We start from the raw sequence: 20988 nt of genomic DNA on the forward strand, positions 1-20988 counted from the left end.
GCATCACATCCTGTAGCAAAGCAGAGAGTATCCGGAGAATCATCATTATATGGTCACTTTTTTTTTTTTTTTTTAATACAGTTCCTGGGGAAAATTATTGGAGATGAGATACCAGGTAGGTGGGCCAGGTTTTGTCCAGTTCTTACGCTAACTGTAACTTTTTGGTAATGTTACTAATGTCTCTTGTACGCTAGATTCTTCTCTTCAATGGGAGTGTGAGACTCCTGGTCTCACATGCAAGGGACACCCAGCAGAGGAGGCAGAAATGTTGGTTAGGGCTCCTGGTGGGAGCAGGACTGGGAAACCTGGGCATAGATGATTTGTTAATGTAATCACATTATCAGTGCCTCTTACTGCCTGTAGTTCTGGGCTGTAAGCCAAAATGGAGCAATGCATAAAAATGTTCCAAAACGGTAACCATCCAATTGAAACTGTTACAATGGAGAGATACACCACTAATTTTCAGCCTTCTTGAAGACGTACTTTCTAAATTTTTGTTAGAGATATAATTTCTCCCAGCATTTTGGAAATCATGTCATCCTTAGTATGTTTTAAACCCCTATCATTTCACATGCATGCATCTTCACGTATACAGTATAAATGCTCTTACTTTCCTAATCAATTTTTTATCATAGACTATACCATAAGATTTTCCCTACTGAATTTATCTCATAACGTAAGTAGCTCAGAATTAAACGCAAATTTAAAGCACTCTGATTTTATCAGTTTCCTTAAATTTCTTTCTAACAGAAAGAAAGAGCCTGTTGCTATGGAATATAAAATATATGGTTCTTTAAATGAAAGCATACTAACCTAGACAAATGAGAATTTGTAGATTTAAAAGGACTACCCTTTATGAGAACGAGTTAAAGCCTACCTCTTTGATAAGAAATTGCAAGGAAAACATGAAATAATTTTTTAATATTTCAGCATATCTTTCTTTTCTGAATGACATCAATGAATGCTTCAACACTGACAATGCCTGGTCAAACAAACAGAAAAAAAAAAAGAAATTAGAAATCCAAGGGAATGTTGATACTGTAACAAGTAAAGAAATTCAATATCCAGCTTTTATGCTTTGTTTCATCAGTTGGTTTTCAGGGTAAAAATGCCGGGTGGGGGTTATGTTTTATTTTTATTTAAATTGTATGCCTAACTCCTAGAAATGCTTGTGAAAAAGTCCGTCCTCTGTCTGTCAGATGTGTGTGCATTTTCTAAATTTATGCTGAGGTCTGTAAAATTAATTACATGAAATTCATATAGAGATCTAAAAGATAAGGATTTAAATGTCATTAAACTAAAACCAGGAAGTTTGGAAATTACTCCTTATATTTTAATACTATTTTAATATTTTAATGTTTAGCACAGAAGTTTACCGATTTACATTGCTATCTTATGAAGACTCATATCTGAATTCATTTAGTGAGTCCTTGAAAATAAATGTCTACAAGCTGAAGTGGATCTGAAAAACAGATCATCTGGAGGTCAGAGTTCCTTAATAATTATAAGAGGAGATCTCTGACCTATTTGTAATCATAGTCATGGGTTGTTTACTTAAATAACTGCATTAAATGGCAAGAATAAGAATTCTTTTATTCCAGAAAGTTAGTATGCGGATTTAAACAAGTAATATGTAGAATTTTCTCACTGTTTCAACTGAGATAGATAGCATTTCATAGCTCCCCTCTTCCCTATGGAATTGTATGTTCACATCTTTTCCTTAAATAAAGCTGAAATTTTAAATATTGGAAGACTTTCTGATCCTCCAAGCTAATGCAAATATTGCATAGAACAAGAGCCAGTAAAAATACCTTCCTGATAGCAGCATTCTTTGTGATGGTAATATTTATTGCAAAGGATAAATGCATGAAAATAGACAGTATGATACTGTGGAGAAGATGGTACTAGAAACAGTATAGTAGAGTATGCAACTTCATTTGGAGGCTGATTGCTTACGTCTGAAGTGCGTAAATTTCTGCGCATGTTAAGCAGACATTATAATTTAATTAAATTGCTAGTAAGAAAAAAAATATTAAACCTTTGCTTTGGCATCTGCTTTGTCATCAGCCTTCACAGCCAACAGCATGAGTCTCAATATTAAGGAAATAGTCAGAGGAAACTGGCCTTTCAACTGAGGTACATTGGATTTGATAAGTCTTTCAACTTTGGGCAGTGGGATATCATAGAAGAACACATTTCCAATCATATCTTGTCCCCGTCTTCCAGCACGTCCTGACATCTAAGAATAAAATATTTAATAATTATTACAATAATAAAATTATTAATTTTAAAATAAAATATACCTAAGTTGTATATACTGGTACCATCTATACAGTCTTAATAAAGTATTTATGCAGAATTATTAACATTCTGTGTGCAAAATAAGTTGTACCTCAAATATAGCTGGTTTATGAATGTGGTGGGTTTATTTACTTTTTAAATAGGAACTTCCAAATTTGACAGAAGACCTAGACACTGGCCAGGATACCTACGTTCTCTCACATGTCTTTTTAACATTTATATTTCTTCAAGGTAATTTTTAACTTAATTCATACCAGCTTTGTGTTCAAGTCACATTGAGCTGTGAATTATTTCTGGGTAGATTTGCGGCAGAGGTAGTCTCAGTATGAATAAAGAACAGAGAATATGAATAAGCAGTGAGAGGCTGAGGGTGTATTCCCTTGCTTGGATCACCTGTTCTTGGTCAGGTACATTGTGGAGATTTGCCCCTTGTACCAGATGATGTGACAAAGCTGGAGTCATATCATTTATGTGCAGCAGAAGGGAGATGCAAGTAGGTCCAGCTACTGCACAGATCCACTCACACTCTGAGAGCTACTTGCCAGGTGATGCCATCAGCTGTATCTGGCCTCTATGGCCTCCTGAACCAGAGGCAAAGAGAGAAACTGGCAGTACTTCCTGAAAATACAGGTTTGAAGAGCAGCACAAGAGCAGGAAACAGAGGCTACTGAAGAGGTTAGAGTCTCTCAGCCCACCCAGTAAGTTGTGCCATGACGGGAGACATTCTGCTTTATTGCATTTGCAGCCTGATCTACACACTGCTGTGCTGCATTGTGTGGAGTGCCACTTCCAAGATGGAAGGAACTCAAACGTCCATATTCATCCAGTCAGCAATCTTTCTTTTCCTTGTTACCACAGAAACACAGAATGGTAGCAGTTGGAAGGGACCTGTGGGCATGACCTAGTCCAAAGCAGGGTCACATACAGCAGGCTGCACAGGACTGCATCCAGGTGGGTTTTGAACATCTCCAGAGAAGGAGACTCCACAACCTCCCTGGGCAGCCTGTTCCAGGGCTCCATCACCCTCAGAGGGAAGAAGTTCTTCCTCATGTTCAGACGGAACTTCCTGTGCTTCAGTTTGTGCCCATTGCCCCTTGTCCTGTCACTGGGCACCACTGAAAGGAGTCTGGACCCATACTCCTGACACCCACCCTTGAGATATTTATAAGCATTTCTAAGGTCCCCTCTCAGCCTTCTCTTCTTCAGGCTGAACAAGCCCAGCTCCCTCAGCCTTTCCTCATAGGAGAGATGCTCCAGTCCCCTCACAATCCTTGTAGCCCTCCGCTGGACTCTCTCCAGTAGCTCCTCATCTTTCTTGAACTGGGGAGCCCAGAACTAGACACAGTACTCCAGATGGGGCCTCACTAGCACAAAGTAGAGAGGGAGGAGTACCTCCCTCGACCTGCTGGCCACACTCTTCTTCATGCACCCCGGGACACTATTGGCTGCCTTGGCAGCCAGGGCACACTGCTGGCTCATGGTCAACTTGTGGTCCACCAGCACTCCCAGGTACCTCACTGTAGAGCCGCTTCCCAGCAGGTCTGCCCCGAGCCTGTACTGGTGCATGGGGTTGTTCCTCCCCAGGTGCAGGACCCTGCACTTGGCCATGTTTGAACTTCATCAGGTTCCTCTCCATCCAACTCTCCAGCCTTTCCAGGTCTCGTTGGATGGCAGCACAGCCTTCCGTTGTACCAGACACCCCTCCTAGTTCTGTGTCATCAGCAAACTTGCTCAGGGTACACTCTGTCCCTTCATCTAGGTCATTGATGAATACGTTGAACAAGACTGGGCTGAGTACTGACCCCTGAGGAACCCACTAGTTACAGGCCTCCAACTAGACTCAGTGCCGTTGATGACAACCCTCTGAGTTCTGCCATTCAGCCAGTTCTGAATCCACCTCACTGTCCACTCATCCAGCCCACACTTCCTGAGCTTCCCTAGGAGGATGATATGGGAGACAGTGTCAAAAGCCTTGCTGAAGTCAAGGTACACAACATCCACTGCTCTCCCCTCATCTACTCAGCCAGTAATGCCATCGTAGAAAGGTATCAGATTGGTCAAGCATGATTTCCCCTTGGTGAACCCATGTTGACTACTCCTGATAACCTTCTTTTCCTCCACTTGCTTAATGATGACATCCAGAATGAGCTGTTCTATCACCTTTCCAGAGATGGAGGTGAGGCTGATCAGCCTGTAATTCTCTTGGTCTTCCTTCTTGCCCTTTTTGAAGACTGGAGTGACACTGGCTTTTCTCCAGTTCTCAGGCACTTCTGTTCTCCAGGACCTCTCAAAGATGATGGAGAGTGGCTTAGTAATGACATCTGCCAGCTCCCTCAGCACTCATGGCTGCATCCCATCAAGGCCCATGGATTTGTAGATGTCTAGTTTGCTTAAATGATCTCTAACCCAATCCTTCTCGACCAAGAGAAGGTCTTCCTTTCTCCAGGCTTTCTCTCTTACCTCCAGGGACTGGGATGCCTGAGGGCTGGTCTTAGCACTGAAGACTGAAGCAAAGAAGGCATTCAGTAACTCCACCCTCACAGCATCCCCCATCACCAGGGCACCCACCTCGTTCAGCAGCAGCCCCACATTTTTCCTAGTCTTCTGTTTGCTACTGAAGTCCTTCTTGTTGTCTTTGACATCCCTTGCCAGATTTAATTCCAGGTGGGCCTCAGCCTTCCTCATTGTTTCCCTGCATGCTCTGACAACATTCCTGTACTCTTCCCAAGTGGCCTGTCCCTCTTTCCACATTCCATAGACCTTTCTCTTCCATTTGCGTTTCACTAGAAGCTCCTTGCTCATCCATGCAGGTCTCCTGCCTCCTTTGCTAGATTTCTTACTCATGCGGACGCACCGATCCTGAGCATGGAGGAAGTGATGCTTAAATAGTGACCAGCTCTCTTGGAACCCCCTACCTTCAAGAGCCCTAACCCAAGTATGTTCTTGTAGCATATTTTTCACACATTTGTAAAACCTGGACTAGAACAAACCAGCTTTTGTCTTTCCAGCTTCCATAACTGAAAGCCGAATCTACGCCTTTAATTCACTGAGCAAAAGTAATTCTTTCGTTCCTGAAATAGGTCTTTTGATTACATACATTATTTGTGGGCTGGCAATTCTGAAACGTTGGTAAAGTCACCCTAGCTAAAACTATTATTGTCACCAAAACGAACAGCTAAAACTCAGAACATACCCAGAAGTATATGTAAAAGAAAATACATTTTTCTGAATTTGTGTGTGATAACAGCTACATGTGTACTGTTCTTACAATAAAGAGTATGTGTTCTATTTCCATACCTGTCTGTAATTTAGGGCATCTAAAAAGACAGAATCTTCAGCAAAGACAACAGATTTACATGGCATGTTGATTCCTAGAGCAAGTGTTGAAGTAGCTGTGACTACCTATAAAATATTAAACATGAGTATATCGATTAGAAATGGCAATATCTAATTAAAACCCCACCTGTAATACCAAACTTAAACGAACAGAAATTTTACCATCACTTTTCATATAGGTAAACTTTAATCTGATGCATTTAACACAGCTATGAACATATATTAATTTCACCCTTTAGTATAGTTCATATAGCTATTACATATGCATATTAAGCTTTTGCATCCTTAAAGTTTATACCACATCTTTTATGGAATGCAAATTGAAATAATATTGAATTTGAACATAAATTGAAACATTCTGTGAAGACAGTACAAAATATCACAATCCTATAGAGTTCATTTAACTAAAACACATTCAATTGGCTGTTGCGGTAAAAGACAATTAAAAACGTTTCTATAAATACACTAGCAACAAAAGGAGGGCTAAGGAGAATCTCCATCCTTTATTGGATGTGAAGGGAAACACAGTGACAAAGGCTGACGAAAAGGCTGAGGTACTTAATGTTGCCTTTGCCTCAATCTTTAACAGTAAGACCAGTTGCTCTCCAGGTACCCAGCCCCCTGAGCTGGAAGATGGGGATGGGGAGCAGAATGAAGCCCCCATAATCCATGGGGAAATGGTTAGCAACCTGCTACATCACTTAGACACATACAAGTCTATGGGATCCACCCAAGGGTACTGAGGGAGCTGGTGGAAGTGCTCACCAAGCCACTTTCCACCATTCACCAGCAGTCCTGGCTAACCAGGGAGGTCCCAGTTGACTGGAGGTTAGCCAGTGTGACACCTATCTACAAGAAGGTCCAGAACAAGGATCTGGGGAACTACAGGCCTGTCAGCCTGACCTCGGTGCTAGGGAAGGTTACGGAGATCATCCTGAGTGCCATCACATGACATGTACAGGACAACCAGGTGGCCAGGCCCAGCCAGCATGGGTTTATGAAAGGCAGGTCCTGCTTGACCAACCTGATCTCCTTCTATGACCAGGTGACCTGCTTAGTGAATGTGGAAAGGCTGTGGATGTTGTTCACCTGGACTTTAGTAAAGCCTTTGATACTGTTTCCCACAGCATTCTCCTGGAGAAAACTGGCTGCTCATGGCTTGGACGGGTGTACTCTTTGATGGGTAAAAAAATGGCTGAGCGGCCAGGCCCAAAGAGTTGTGGTGAATGGAGTTAGATCCAACTGGCAGCCAGTCAGAAGTTGTGTTCCCCAGGGCTCAGCAGTGGGGCCAGTGCTGTTTAAGATCTTTATCAATGATCTGGTTGAGTGGATTGAGTGCACCCTCAGTAAGTTTGCAGATGACACCAAGTTGGGCAGGAGTGTTGGGTAGGAAGGCTTTGCAGAGGGATCTGGACAGGCTGGATCGATGGGCCGAGGCCAACTGTATGAGGTTCAACATGGCCAAATGCCGGGTCCTGCACTTCGGTCACAACCACCCCATGCAACGCTACAGGCTTGGGGAGGAGTGGCTGGAAAGCTGTCTGGAGGAAAACGACCTGGCGGTGTTGGTTGACAGCTGGCTGACCATGAGCCAGCAGTGTGCCCAAGTGGCCAAGAAGGCCAACGGCATCCTGGCTTGTATCAGGAATAGTGTGGCCAGCAGGAGCAGGGAGGTGATCGTGCCCCTGCACTTGGCACTGGTGAGGCCATGCCTCAAATACAGTTCAGTTTTGGGCCCCTCACCTCAAAAAAGACTATGAGGTGCTGGAGTGCGATGATCTTGAGGGTCTTTTCCAACCTAAATGATTCTATGATAGGCTAATTTGAAGGATTAGTTAGAAATAATTCTACAGCTATCAGCTGACTATTTTATTTGTTTGGAAACTTTCATGTCAACATTTTTTAAATGAGCATGACAAAGTCAATGCAATATATATTACCATTGGTGAAAAGTACACTGCATTTTTTAATTAAATATATGGAGAAACTAAATTTTTTAAGAAAGAACTGATCCCAATTTACCAACCTTGATATATCCCATCCTGAAAAGCATCTCCACTACTTGTCTTTCCTTGGCAGCCATAGATCCATGATGGTACCCAATGCCTCTCAGTGCCATTATTTGCTGTAGATAACCTCTTCTCTCAAACCTAAGTCGATGAAAAATCCTCCTCAAAGTCTACAAATAAAAAGAAATGTTAAGTATTAACCACAACCAGGTGTTGCTAACGAAAAAAAGTCTTATCTGATAAAATTTCGACCACTACAGAGAAATATAGCTGGTTTTGATCTTCAGCGAACCTGAAGCCCAAAGTATATCAATGCATGCGTACCATCAGTAGCTTCATTATGGTGACACAGTCAGGCTCTTCAGTACCTATACTGTCAGTTTTTTTCACCTTTGCAACAAACGCCATTACCACAGCCTCAATCATCATACCATGCAGCCAGATGCAACCAGACATGGCAAGCTTGCACATTCACAACTTTCCTACTTGAAGCATAGTCTCATGATCATGTACTGCATGCCACTATCACGGAACAATTCCTAGGTAGCTACACGAAGCTGAGACTCTTCTGCTCTTGTTTGTCATTGATGCTCAGTACTACCACCTCATTTCACTGCACAGTTAGAAGCTTCCCTTTCCTAAACTGAGAAATAGCACTGAATTCATTTTTTGTCAGTATTTTCTGAACTTCACTCTACAGCTAAGTGTCATCTGTTCCAAAGTCCAAGCTACTTCTTCACTGCCTTTACCCATGTGGACTGTGGGAAGCAAAGTTCTTTTCATGCTGGCTAACAGCAGTCCAAAAATGTCATTGGGTTCCCAAGTTCCTAGGATAAGGAATCATGAGAATTTGCAAGTTTGGTCCCAATACACAGAACTTTCTTCTTTTTCAAGAAATTTTACAATAAGCAGAAAGCATTATCAAGACACTTCACCAAAATTTTGAGCACCTTTTCTCTGAAATAAGAGCTATATATCACAACCACTTTTTTTAAGTAAAAAACCCAACCATGAAGAGATGGCTATATGAACCACACTCATGTTTCAGGAAGTTTGGAGGGGATCTCCTGGATCAAGGCCCAGTCACCCACTGCTGCTAGAAACCATGTCCTGTAGATTTATTTCTTAAATTATTCCTTAATTATTGGTTTCCAAATATATACATTAATACGTCTGATGGTCATCTGAAGATTTTCAGGGCTTTTCTCACCATTTCTTTCCTCAGCGTGCATAAACACATTGAAGAGCAAGGAAAATTTTGCTTTGTGGGGACTAGAACTTTTAAAGCCTAAAATAATTTATTATTTACTATTTTTACAAGATATGAAGGGCTTAAAAATGTTTTGATGTGCACACAAAGGTGTCACATAGTCTATGCTGATGACTCAGTCAGAAAAATAGGAGTCTGAGATCTGGATCAACAAGTACCAGAACTGCATTGCTGATAGTTCATGGAAATTAATTCATTGTAACACACATCCCAGGACTCCTATCACAAGGACAAGTCAATATCTTATTTGGCAGAATGAAAGTCGTCCATACCTCTTAAAAATAAAGTTATCTAACATTGATACCTAGAATCAAATTTAAATGGAAATAATCAGAATGTTTCATGAAGTCAATGCATACTGTTACAAAGTACAACTGCATCACACATTGTATGTGTTTTACGTACTTATGCACAAATTCATGCATTTTAGACATACAAAACCACAACCATGTTATAATTATCAGTGACTTACATCTTCATCCACTGCCTTAGGATTAGCGTAAGTACATGCAGAAGGGATAGCAGTTTGTCTTTTAAGTCTTTTTTCTAACTGTTTTTTTCTAGTCAAAAGAAGTACCATGTTTTCCATTTTACTGGAGCACAACTTTTTGGTATCCCTGTACACAATACACAAAAATATTACTTTTGTAACTAACATACATTTCTCAATTTTAAAATATTCTTTGGGTACTGAAAGATGCAGACTCATTCCCTTTTAAACTGTAGGCTCAAACATGTTGGTAGATCTGTTAATGTAAATTTACTGAGAATGCTAACAGCTTCCTTTTATCGTGGCTATATGCAAAACAGCAAGTAATTCTGGGTGAAGTAGAGGAGGAATTATGGTGATATATAAAAATGAAAGAAGGTGAAGACAGCAACTGTAAGTACCTCATTTAGCAAATTAGTAAGCTAACAAGAGTGCACAGTAGAAGAATTAAAAATGAAAGAGAACTGTGATGAATTTACTGCCAGTAATCTCATGGACTTTAAGGATATAGGATAGGATATGAAGAAGAGAGGAGAAGTAAAACTATTCAGAGGCAGATTTTCAAGCTACTTCAATGTCTAAGTAAGTGTCTAAATTCCTACTGGATTTTCACGTACTCACTTACTACTATTAAAACCAGCTAAGTTCATTCTTTCATGATATTATGTCCAAAGAATGCACTGTAAATTGCCATGATTAGGAGGGCAAAACCATGATGCTTTATGTTCCTCACACTCCTGATAACTATAGGCATACTTCATTGCCAAATGCCTTATAAAAATTCATACTCTATGATCACAAAATCAAGAAAACAAGGTTAAGGGGGAAACAAATACAGTACAATCCAGTCAAAAGGCTGACAGATATTCAAAGAACATCTCACCAGACAGGTGAACCCCTATTTCAGAGATCCACCACTATAACCAGCCATGGTGAGGCTAAACTATGAAAATATTCCCCTTCAGTGGCTGACCCAGCTCCAGGGTAAGATGCTACACTGTTTTTAAGAGATGCATGACAAATTTACTGTCTGGAGAAAGAGCCATTCTGATATCTTGATATCTCAGTAGTGAATTACTCCAAATTGACCAATCTCATACACTCAGGTGTCTCTCCTCGATTCTTACGTTGTAGTGCCAGCACCTTACACAATGTCAGCAACACTGGTATCCTCCTGCTGCCTCACTATGCACTAGGTACTGCTGACTGATGCCTGCCATACAGCTGCTCATACCGTGTGGGTTGCTAGAGCACAAAGCGAGACGATTACACTGCAAGCTGGATGAATGTGCTGCTGTAAGGTACATTCCCCAGAAATAAATTATCATCACAAAATTATGCTCTGTTATAATATGTAAGCTTTTTAATAATATATCTTTCTAATACTTACTGAGGGTTGAATTTTATTAGCCTTTTTTTCACTTTCCTTAGTTCATCCATTAAACGTTCTTTTTCCCTCTCTGCATTAGGGTCTTGTTCACTTCTTTGTTTTTTCCGCAAATTGAGGAATACATTCCTGGCTGCACATTCCACTGAATCCACATTAAATCTTGAAGTAAATAATATATAATATACATGAGTTAGGTGAACTCTATTAGAGTTTTTATTTATATGTAGTGTTGTTAGAAAAAATCTTCAGTGAGCCTTATCATCTGCCAATAGTTAGAATCTAATCATGAGAAGCATATCCTTACTCCATCTCCAAATCATAGTCTGCATTCACTATCAAACTGCTATTATTCCAAAACTGAGTGATAAAATATAAAAAGATTCTGCCAATAAATTAAAATGCACACATTAACAGAGCCTCATTCCACCCTTTTCACTAGCAAATCTGCCCCTACATACACCACTTGCACTTCTACATAAACAGCATGCACTTTCCACAAGTTTTACTGGCTACACTGGGGCAAAGCAACTGACAATCTGACTCCCATTTTAATGCGATTCAGTTTCTTGCAGTTTTCTCAGACATCATGCAAGGATGCTACCCTTTCCAGACAGTAATTAAATGCTCCCAGTTTTATTTCAGCTAGACCTGTAGTGCCAGAAGGATGCATGGGTTGATAGAGCTTGTAGGCCTTTACTTGGCATGTTTTAAAGCAAACGTAACAAATACCATATAAATGGCATTTGCCAAGCTATATCAATGCTGATCTCCAAAACTATTTTTTCTGAATATAGACAATACACATGTAATACATGGACTGTAAATACTTACATAAAAAATATGGCAGACAACTTATCCATCTCATGTAATTTATCAACAAAGCTTGCAAAACGCTTCCACTTTTCCTGTTCTGAGCAATCCACAGGTTTTGGCTTAAGGTGCTTCAGTAGCTCATTCACCTGACCAAAGTAGTATTATTGGATATTTTAATAGCAGAAATCTCTGGCCAGAGGCTAACAAATATGAGGACTCCATTCTCCAGTGTTCATTTCTCTCAGCTCAATTTTTTTTAATCATTCAGAACTGCAATAGCCACATATAGTTTACAGACTAAAAGGTCTGCAGCTATCAACTGACTTTGGTATGAGCTCAAAATGCAAACTGTTGTAGCATTCATGGCTATCATCACTGTACAAATAATGAAGTATCACTAACATACTGATTATGACATAATTTCACATTTAAGTGTCATATTTCAAGAAATTTGTTTCTTCTCCAGATATTGTTTGTTTTCTCCTTGTTGTCGATTCACCACCTCCTATATTCCTTTTTATGATATAGCAATAGGTGGCCTCCAATCAAGGACTTGATTTTCTGCTTATTGCTTTAATTTCTGTCTTTTACATACTGTCTGTGGTTACACAGAAGGTTTCAAATAAGCAGCAAAAAAGATGTAGACAGAAAAAGCAGAGAAATGGTACAATATTCTCACTAACTGTAGGTGGTACCTAAAGGAATCAGGAAATCTCACAACAGTTATCAGAAGTCTGATTCCCAGAGAAGCTTGTGAAAGTATCACCTCAAAAACGCTTATGGAAACACCACAAATATTAATGCTTATCTTTCAAGTACAGCAGCAGTTAAAATTAATAAATAATAATGATGGGAGGAGAAACTCCCATAATTATATTATTACATATAATTATTTTAAAGCTGTACACAATCTTAAGAAAGCGCCCTGTAAGAACTGTTACCTTCTGTCTTTGGCCAAGAACAATCCATTTGCATAGTTCTTTCTTCAGTTCCTGTTCATATTTCCTCACGTCTCCCTTTTTAATTACTACTTTATTCTTGAAAGAGACAAATTCCTCAGTATCTAGCTCCTGGAAAACAACATTAATATAAAACATTGCAGTACTTTGTTATCTATTTATTTTTATATGTTTTGCCCACAGTTGCGTATACACACCTGCGCCCTTGGCCACTCTCGCCAGACTTTTACCATTGTGTCATAAAGCTGGATGCTCTCTCGTGGGGAGAGAGAAAGATCTGAAGGAATACCATAGTTCTCAATCTGCAAGGAGTTTAAACAAAAGAAAAATAAAGGAATCGTTTTGATGGAATCCATGTTGCTTAAATGTAACAGTTGCTAAACAGTGTTGACACCAGTATTACGCTTACATGATTGACTGTTAATGCAGCACATGGATGACAATGTTCAATGATAAAATCACTGCCCTTTGGAGAACACACATACTTTTCCAAATCATTGTATCTTTCCTCATACAAGACTGTGAAGAGACAAAAATGCTGTCATGATGCACTTGGTTGTTCTATAAAGCAAGCACTGCAAGGTTTATTTTTATTTAAAAGAAAAACCAAAACAAATACACCTAAGTTCACACACCGTGATTAAAGTTTTTGCAGAAATAAAACTAAAATTTATTTTAGTTACAAAATATTCTGATACACACCTAGTCTAACACGATATGATTTCTTTTGTTCTTGTACTTTACATTTCACTTTACATTTTCCTGTACAGTTCTTTTCAGAGTTTTTAGAGCTTCTTTCTATTGTCTTCCCAGCACGTTGCCAATACCTTTTCACAGATTGTAACCACCTACAGTGAAAGAATAAAATAAAAATGAGCATTGTAGAAAATATTTTAAGAAAATTGCTACAGCTATAATAGATTAATTACCACAATCTGCTCAACCTGTTCTGTAGAATTTCCAGTCCCCCTCCAACCTTCTTTAGTGTAATTTTCTCCAGCTTATCCCAGGGTGCAGATAAAAAATGTGAAATAGCACCATTATATATACATAAATACAGTGCAGGTGTCTTCTCTGATTGATGATGGACAAGTGTGCGTATTAGGGTTTGGCAATTCAAATAGACATAAAAGCCTTCTAAATTCCTCTGCACAGCTCAGTTATAGGGTCTGAGGAAGAGTAGTGCCTCTTCTCATTACAGAGTTAGGAGTTACAGTATTGTTTTGTGTCAATTGGGGGAGTAATGGTAGCATTATACATACAACAATATAACTCCAAATCAGTTGCCTCCCAGTAGTCATTGACCTCTCTATCTGAAACAGCTCTTATCCAATTTAAATATGCTCTTGTGAGCAAGAAAATTCCACACGTACTCAGTTAGGTGTTCCGGGTTACTGACAGTAGCAGAGAGCGCCAAAAACGGGCACCGAATTGTTACCAGAAGATGCTCCCAAACCTCTGCTCCAATTTCACCGCCAAGACAATGGCCCTATGTTTTTGGAAAAAAGGATTAAAAGAAAAGAAAAAAAAAAAACCTGCACCCATAACAGGAGCTGTTTTGTGTCTTGCAAAAATCAGAAGTTTAGCAAGATCAGTACTGAAAAATTCTTATGTTGAAGCAAATGACCACAAGATCCAAATCAAATGTCCAGTAAATCCCTCTCCAGACTACACTAGATAGCAAACTTGTCTAAATTTCAATACTACATTCACTGTTTGTACCCTAGATACACTGGCATCATTAGCAATTAATTGTATATAAAAGAAAGAGTACAGTAGGAATTTTAAATTTAGCAAGATTAATCATTGACTTTTTCCCTGGAAAGACTGACAAATACTATATGATGTGAAAAGTATACAATCCCTGTCTGGAATGCTCTATTTGTTCCACTGAGACTACAGTGGTGGCTTTTAGTTTTTCAGTTGACTCGCTTGAGAGAAATAAGGACTCTTCTGGTAGCTTTGACTGAAATGTACGTCCTCTTGAAGACTAATAGAGTTTTAAGTTCTTTCACTGGAGTACGTAAACACAATCAGTAAACAGGAAAACACAAATAAGTCTGAAATAATATTTCTAAAAGCTGCTTTTTTTACCAGCAGTAACATATATAATGAAAAACTGAGTCACCAGAATTTTTCCTCTAAATTTTTCATATATATGTTAAATTGGTTACTATTAAAAGATGCCTACCTCATCAAATATAACATATTGTATCCGTTTGGTCCATTTCTGGGAACGAGGAGACAGCATCAAGATTTCTAGACACTGAGGCACAGTCACTAGTATCTAAGAAGAAAGGTTTGTAAAGAATTATTTTCAAGTAAACCAACTAAACAACTACAAGTAGATTCTATATTTAGAAAGCATTTAAAAATATATATGTATTTGATTTCAAGGTAAGCAAGAATGAATAGCAACTGCTATCTTCAAGAAGGGCAAGACAGAGGACCCAGGAAACTACAGAATGATCAGCCTCACCTCAGTCCCTGGGAAGGGGATGGAGCAACTACCCTGGAAATAATTTCCAGGCACATGGAGAACAAGAAAATCATCAGGAGCATCCAGCATGAATTCACCGAGGGAAAGCCAGGCTTGACCAACCTTGACCAACTTCTATGACAAAATGAGTGGCTTGGTAGATGAGGGGAGAGCAGTGGATATTGTCTTCACTAAGGCTTTCAGCAACATCTCCCATAATATCCTCACAGACAAGCTGTTGAAGTATGGGTCAGATGAGCAGATAGTGAGGTGGACTGAAAACTGGTTGTAAGGCTGGGCCCAGAGGTTGGTGATTAGCGGTATGAAGCCTAGCTGGAGGCCAGGAACTAGCGGTGTACCCCAGGGGTCAATAGTAGGTCTGATCCTGTTTAACATCTCCATTAATGATCCGGATGATGGGGAATACTGTACCCTCAGCAGTTTTGCTGATGATGCCAAACTGGGAGGAGTAGCTGATATGCTAGAGGGTTGGTCATGCTGCCCTCCAGAGGGACCTGGACAGGCTGGAGAAATGGGCTGACAGGAACCTCATGAAGTTCAACAGGGAGGTGTGCAAAGTCCTGCACATAGGGAATAACAACCCCATGCACCAGTGTATGCTGGGGGCAAGCAGCTCTGCAGAAAAAGACCTGAGGGTCCCGGGGAATACCAAGTTGAACAGGAGGCCGCAATGTGCCCTTGTGGCAAAGGCAGCTAATGGTGTCCTGGGCTGCATTAGGAGGAGTGTTGCCAGCAAATGAAGGCAGGGGATCATTCCCCTCTACTCAGCACTGATGAGGCCACACCTGGAGGCCTGTGTACAGTTCTGGGCTCCCCACTACAAGAGAGACCAACCTAGTGGCCTTCTGTGATGGAGTGACTACATCAGTGGATGAGGGAAGAGCTACTGAGATACTGTATCTGGACTTATGAAAGGCATCTGCTGTATGCTAGCAACCAAAGGATTTTAACGCTTTTTCAATTAACCAGAGCAAGTAATCAACTGCATGTCTCCTAAGGATGAATAGGCAAGGTTGTATGCCATAGACTGAAAGTTTCTGGTAAGCAGCACAGGTATGCTTAGATTTTTCCCAAACTTTGTATTTAGCAATGGTACAATTGTTATAATTAGAATTAACATTTTCAGAAGCCAGATGGAATACAGAAGTCATTATTATCATATGTTAAAACACCCATAAAAAAATACCTGAGAATTCATTACATCATAGCGATAATCTCGTGTGAAGACTCCACACATTACCACTCCATCAGGAAGTTTCTTGGTGAATCGACTGTATATAGTTCCCACCGCTTGGTTTACAAGCGCCTTAAATAAAGCAGGTTATTAACAAAACTAGACAGTGTATGTCTAAAGGCATACAATATTCAGAAACATATAAAAGCATTCCATTTTGGCACTAATATTAACATACTAGACTATAATGTACTATGTAATGTACTATTAAGTCTAGACTGTCAAGAATGTTAACTTTAAAAAGGTATGGTACTTGATTTTCAATTATACTCAAATGCTTTCAAAGGACTTTAGTGTTGTGTAAAGTGAGTTATACATTATTAATTTTGTATTTTGATTATTTTCAAAGCAGTTAAAAATAGATCACATTCTACTGCATCTGCAAGCACTTTAATGATCTCAAAGTCCTGTGGCTGCAGGTATAAAACACATTCTGCACCCAGACTGATATTCAAATTAAAAGATGATTTTGATGCCCAACCTGAGTATAACCACGAAAAAAAAGATTTTACTTATAGAAAATAATCCATAGAGATTGTTATTGAATAACAGCATACGTAATTCAATATCCAAAAACTACATTACTGAACATTAAAGTAAGTTTTGGAAGAAATCAAAACATTGTGCCTCAAAACTTAAGTCAGTTTTTAACTATTGGGATGGAACTCTCATTAAAAAATATCCTGTTGCCTAGAGTTTCATAAATTTTCTCTCTAAACATTTCATGGTGAACTCAATTAGAAACAGACAACTTGATTTACTTGGTCATTGTTCTGTTCTAATATTACTTTCACCATGTTGGTAGGCTTTTGGTACTCTCACCATTTACTTAATATGCTACTTACAGCACTTTTGTATATATTAGTGTTTCTGACCTTAAATTACCTGTACAGATATTTATAGACAAAAACTCTAAATGAGCTTAAATATTTTGAAGATTTTTTATAAGCATGCTGTTTCTAATAAGTGTAAATGTAAAACAGAATGATTCAATCTCTAATAATAAAAATATATATATATACACCAACTAAATTTATGTAACAAGTTACCCCAAACTGTTTCAGAATAATACTGAGAAATACCACAGTCATACATACAGAATAAGTAGTAGGATGCAGCCTTACCTTTGTAGGAGCAACATACACAACTACTCCATCATTGCTCGTCTTCAGAACTTTTTCCATGCAATAGTATGATACATATGTTTTTCCTGATGAAGTGGGAGCAACGATCACCGCAGACTCATTATCTACAGCATCAAGAAGTTCTCGCTAAGAGAAAAGTAGTTACTTATGTCAAAATGTCTTGTTATGAAGTTCTTACTGAGTAAACCATCTCTTTATGTGACAACATCTCTTATTTTTGCATGTAGACTTTATGTAAAGATTATAGACTACAGAAAGTTAGTTAACGTAGTCATTTTACGACTGCATTCTTCTCTCTGTTAGTGAAGAAAAAAAAAAAAACCCTGAACTACGAATTATAACTTGTCTATTTCAATTATTTGGTCTGAGATACTGATACCACAACATTCTGAGTCCAAACCTGGACATTCTCAGATTAAAAAAATAAAACCAGTTAACTCAGCAGTGTATAACTACGCTCCAACAACTTAATTGTTTTATACAAGGCAGTATTTTTTTCTTGTATTACAATAGTTACATCAATACTGTCCAAACCTCTCTTCTGCTATTAGTATACAGTGCTTATTAATATGTTTTCATCCCTCTTATTGTCTTCCTCCATGCTCTCTCACCTAACATAGGTCTGTAAAAGGGTGGGGGAAGAGCTATAGAAGAGGAAACAGAAATAGTACTAACGCTATCTTTCTCTATCAGCACAAAGGCCAAGTTCCAAGTTGCTTTTCAAGCAAGTGACTGTTTTGCAGATATGGACATGTAAAGCAGCAAATTTATAGTCCAATAACAAAAAAAATCTGAGTTAGATTTACTCTGCTTTAGACAGAAAAGTTATTTCTCAACTCATTCTATGGATAATTCTTTAGGGACAAATGAGTAGAGGATGAACAGTGAGAGATTATCCAAATGGGGTGTTATCACCATCAGATATGATAATAAGCAGTGAAATACCATGTATTTGGCATTTCTTATATTGAATTCCTTGGGCCAAGCTCTCTGTAGAAAAGCTGTCAGTGTAGAAAGAACATGAAGTACAGTCCAAAATGATCTAGTAAATTTGTTAAACTTGTTAAAAAATTAAATTTGTTAAATAACACTATTTTTTACAAGTAGTGTAATAATGTGTATTTTTAAATGGGAAAAGAAATCAAAGATCATTTCCATTAACTTTATGCAGAAAGTTTGTGTCTCATTACCTGCCATGCGTCTGGTATGAAACGTTGCACTCGGGGATCTGGATCATTTGTCTCTTCTCTGAGTAAGTAATAATCCATGTATTGTAGCTGAAAGTGAGCTGGACCCACTTCGATAGCATAGTTGCTTACATGCTGATCCTTCCTTTCTCCTGTCTGTAAGATCAAATGAAAATTCAAATCGGTTTGAAAGCTAGCAAGAGATTAGGATAATAGGACATCTTTTACTCTGTGGAACTCTGCAAGCTTTGAAAAACATATGAAAGTGCAGGTGATTTTAAAATAATTTCTTGCAGAAACCTACACCATATAGCCTTATGTCAGGGTTACACTTGTGTCTCTTCAAAGGAGACTATGTTCTAAAAATAATGTGTCTTCCATAGCCAGTGTTGGTGGTGTTTTTGTCGTCAGAAGAGCTAATAAAACTGGCTAGCAGGCAAAGCTGATCCTCTTTAAGCTGTTGCCTGCCAGAGCCTTCTCATCCTATATTTATGTCTCTTTTCTTCAACCTGCCCTGACCCCTTGTGCAATGAATCACAGTTGCAAAAGGAAATTCAATATCGTAACTGAATGTGATCCCAAATTTTTTAAAGCACTGTAATATTAAACAATGCCCATATACCCTAAGACATTCCAAATTCCGTGTGCATGGGCACGACTGGTTACAACATCTGATCCTGAAAGCTGGTATAGGAAAGCACTACGTGTTACAACATAGAGCATAAGATCAGAAAATCACATAATAATTTAGGTTGTCAGGGATGTTTGGATGTCAATTAATCCAACTCACTGCTAGAGGCAGGGGCAATTAGATCAGGTCATTCTGGGCTGCGTTCAGCCAAGTTTTTACTGTCTCCAAGGATGAAGCTTTCACAACTTCTTCAATTTCTTGAAAGAAATATTTTCTGTTATTCCAGAAAATTTCAGTTATACCTAAAATTTCCCTGAAAGATTGGTGAGGAGGATTGTAAACATGCTCAAGTGACTTGCAGCTGGGGTGTAGAAAAACACATACACCATTGTTCAGTCTTGTGTGCTTGACAAGTAAAACATTTGTGTTTACATAACATAAGGCCTATGATAGACTCAAAGGAACCTTATCAAACATGCTTGAGATTCCTGCACCAAACATGCTTGAGATTCCTGCACCGCTGTGAGAAGGATCAAAGCACAGTGGAAAATTACACTTGTGTGAATCCCTGACACATAGAAAGCAGCCGGTTCGGTAGCTCGCACTCTCTCTTTAGCAAGGACCAAGCTCCACAGTGCATGCGTTCCCACTTCACTTGTGTGCCTCTCTCTGCCCAGGTCCTGCTTTGGAGATCTCCCGGTTCACAAGGTAATGAAAATAAATCTACTATTTGCATTTTATCTGTGGTTTTGTGGTTGTTCCTGCATCCTGCCTGTGTCAGCTCACACATCCCCAGCTTTGCAAAAGTAATAATCAGAAACAAGGAGCTGCAAAAGCAAAAGTAGGTCCAAAATGCACCGACTGATCTAGAACCCTTCTGACCAAGACATTAAACTTGCCAACATATCCCTTCTATTACCACAAACCTTTAAAACAGACTTTTTGAGATCCTTTGATCCTACAATTCTACTTCCTGAAATGTAATATACTTTATTTGTGGCACCAAACACCCTTACAATAACTATGTAGCCAAGAGCAAACAATCATTGTACAGCAGTTGAATTCACATAGAAAAAGAGACAAAATGTTCCACTCTTCAAGGGATGAAAATTTCTTACAAAACAACCACTTCCTCCCCCACCTCTTAGTCCTGATAAGAAAGGATGATCAACACTTTCCAAAAGTAAGTTTCCAAAAATTCCTAACTCTACTGCGACTGAAATATGAGATACTGAAGTGACCGATACTGGTTTTACAGTTCACTGTAATCTTCCTTCCTTTTGCTACTGACTCCATATTCTTCAGGCTGTGAGTTATATCCTCTTCTGCCTGAGAGCCACTTTAGCACCCCCTCTCTCTAGTAACACCCCATCTACACACAAAGGTATGCAAACTGCTCTTGACATTAAATCAGCCAGCAGGCAGGTTGCTAGCATGCAGAAAGGCATAAGAACAGTCCTTAGACAAATTACTTCAGAGCCAAAATCAGTGTAGCTACTGATGGTCTCCGCTGTGCTAGCACGGACAAGCAAGTCAGCATCTGAAACTGTCTCCTTCAGAGGTGACCAGTAATACCATTACAACAAACAGAATAGCTTTCATCCACCTCCGCTGTCTCCAAGATTTCCTTTTCTGAAGTAGCACACTGGGGCCTGTTAGAGAGCAGGGGCTTATCACTTCACTTTTAACAGTTATTTTTAACATGCAGAGTTCAGCTGATGTG

The 20988-nt window shown here is 39.1% G+C and overlaps 1 protein-coding gene across 1 annotated transcript in view; it reads right to left on the reverse strand.

Moving 5' to 3' along the window:
- The window catches only part of LOC104334805 (DExD/H-box helicase 60), a 46900-nt gene that overhangs the window by 9151 nt on the left and 16761 nt on the right, over positions 1-20988 (reverse strand). Inside the window, 16 exon segments of the mRNA XM_075420136.1 lie at positions 878-982; positions 2039-2239; positions 5599-5703; positions 7664-7816; positions 9389-9533; positions 10797-10955; positions 11628-11755; positions 12551-12679; positions 12766-12870; positions 12978-13087; positions 13271-13416; positions 13942-14057; positions 14760-14855; positions 16255-16374; positions 17427-17573; positions 18638-18783. Coding sequence (XP_075276251.1) covers positions 878-982; positions 2039-2239; positions 5599-5703; positions 7664-7816; positions 9389-9533; positions 10797-10955; positions 11628-11755; positions 12551-12679; positions 12766-12870; positions 12978-13087; positions 13271-13416; positions 13942-14057; positions 14760-14855; positions 16255-16374; positions 17427-17573; positions 18638-18783 — 2111 coding nt within the window.

This window comes from Opisthocomus hoazin, chromosome 5, assembly GCF_030867145.1.
Source record: "Opisthocomus hoazin isolate bOpiHoa1 chromosome 5, bOpiHoa1.hap1, whole genome shotgun sequence".
Classification (NCBI taxonomy): Eukaryota; Metazoa; Chordata; class Aves; order Opisthocomiformes; family Opisthocomidae; genus Opisthocomus; species Opisthocomus hoazin.